Source organism: Aureococcus anophagefferens (assembly GCF_000186865.1).
Source record: "Aureococcus anophagefferens unplaced genomic scaffold AURANscaffold_1059, whole genome shotgun sequence".
NCBI lineage: Eukaryota > Pelagophyceae > Pelagomonadales > Pelagomonadaceae > Aureococcus > Aureococcus anophagefferens.
Window position 1 is genome coordinate 2,603 of NW_008706227.1, and position 905 is coordinate 3,507.

The 905-nt window shown below is 73.9% G+C and overlaps 1 protein-coding gene across 1 annotated transcript; it reads right to left on the reverse strand.

The window, feature by feature from the left end:
- Positions 1-292: 292 nt before the first annotated feature.
- AURANDRAFT_69173 (hypothetical protein) lies at positions 293-905 on the reverse strand (the record flags this gene model as incomplete). The annotated part of the gene is made up of 1 exon (XM_009044927.1): positions 293-905. A coding segment is annotated over one exon (613 nt), but the record flags the coding sequence as incomplete, so codon positions are not given.

Genomic DNA, 905 nt, shown 5'->3' on the forward strand with positions numbered 1-905 from the left:
GGGGCAGGGGGCCGTCGGCGTCCGGCGGCGGCGGCGCCGCGTCGAGGCGCCCGTCGAGGGAGAGCTCGGGCCAGCTTGCGCCGGAAACGACCAGTGGAATGGCCCCGTCCAGCGAAACTTCGAACCGCTCTCTCTCGGTCGAATCGACGTCGTTTCGGCTGATTCTTGGACGAGTCGTCTTCTCTCGTCGAGTTCTTCGCAAACAGTGGAACACACACGTCACATTTTGTCGAATAAATTCATGTCGGGGGCGTGTTGAATATTTTTGTTTCCTGCCCGGGGGCCAGCAGACGACGGCGAGCGCGCCGCGCGCGGGCGCGTCCGCCGCGACGACGAAGTCGAGCGTCGTCGTCCTCGCGTCGCCGGGGCCCGGGAGCTGCTCGACGCCGAAGTCGACGACGAAGACCGTCGCCGGGGGCGTCACGAGCGCGACGGTGCCGTCCGCGAGCGCCGCCGCGAGGTCCGCCTCGACCGCGCGGCCGCCCCGGAGGCTCGCGTGCGCGTCCGCCGCGTCCAGGCCGTCGAGGGCGGACACGTCGAGCGTCGCGCCGGACGGGAGCGCCACGGGCGGCGCGCCGACGACCGCGAGCGCGGCGACGAGGCGCGCGCGCTGGGGGACGACGGCGCGGCAGCCGCCCCACCGGAGCAGGCCGACGTTGCGGAGCTGCCGCAGGGCCGGGAGCACGCGCCGGTTGAGCAGGCTCCCGCCGAAGCACTCGGAGTCGATGACCGCGACGGCGCACGCGTCGCCGTCGCTCCCCGCGGCGTCCGCCGGCTCCGTTGCCTCGGCCCGCGGCTCGACGACGTGGACGCAGTGGGCCCAGTCGTCGAGGCGCCAGTGGGCCTCGACGACGGTCCGCGCGACGTCGAGCGGCGCGGCGTCGAGCGCGAAGCCGCGGAGCGAG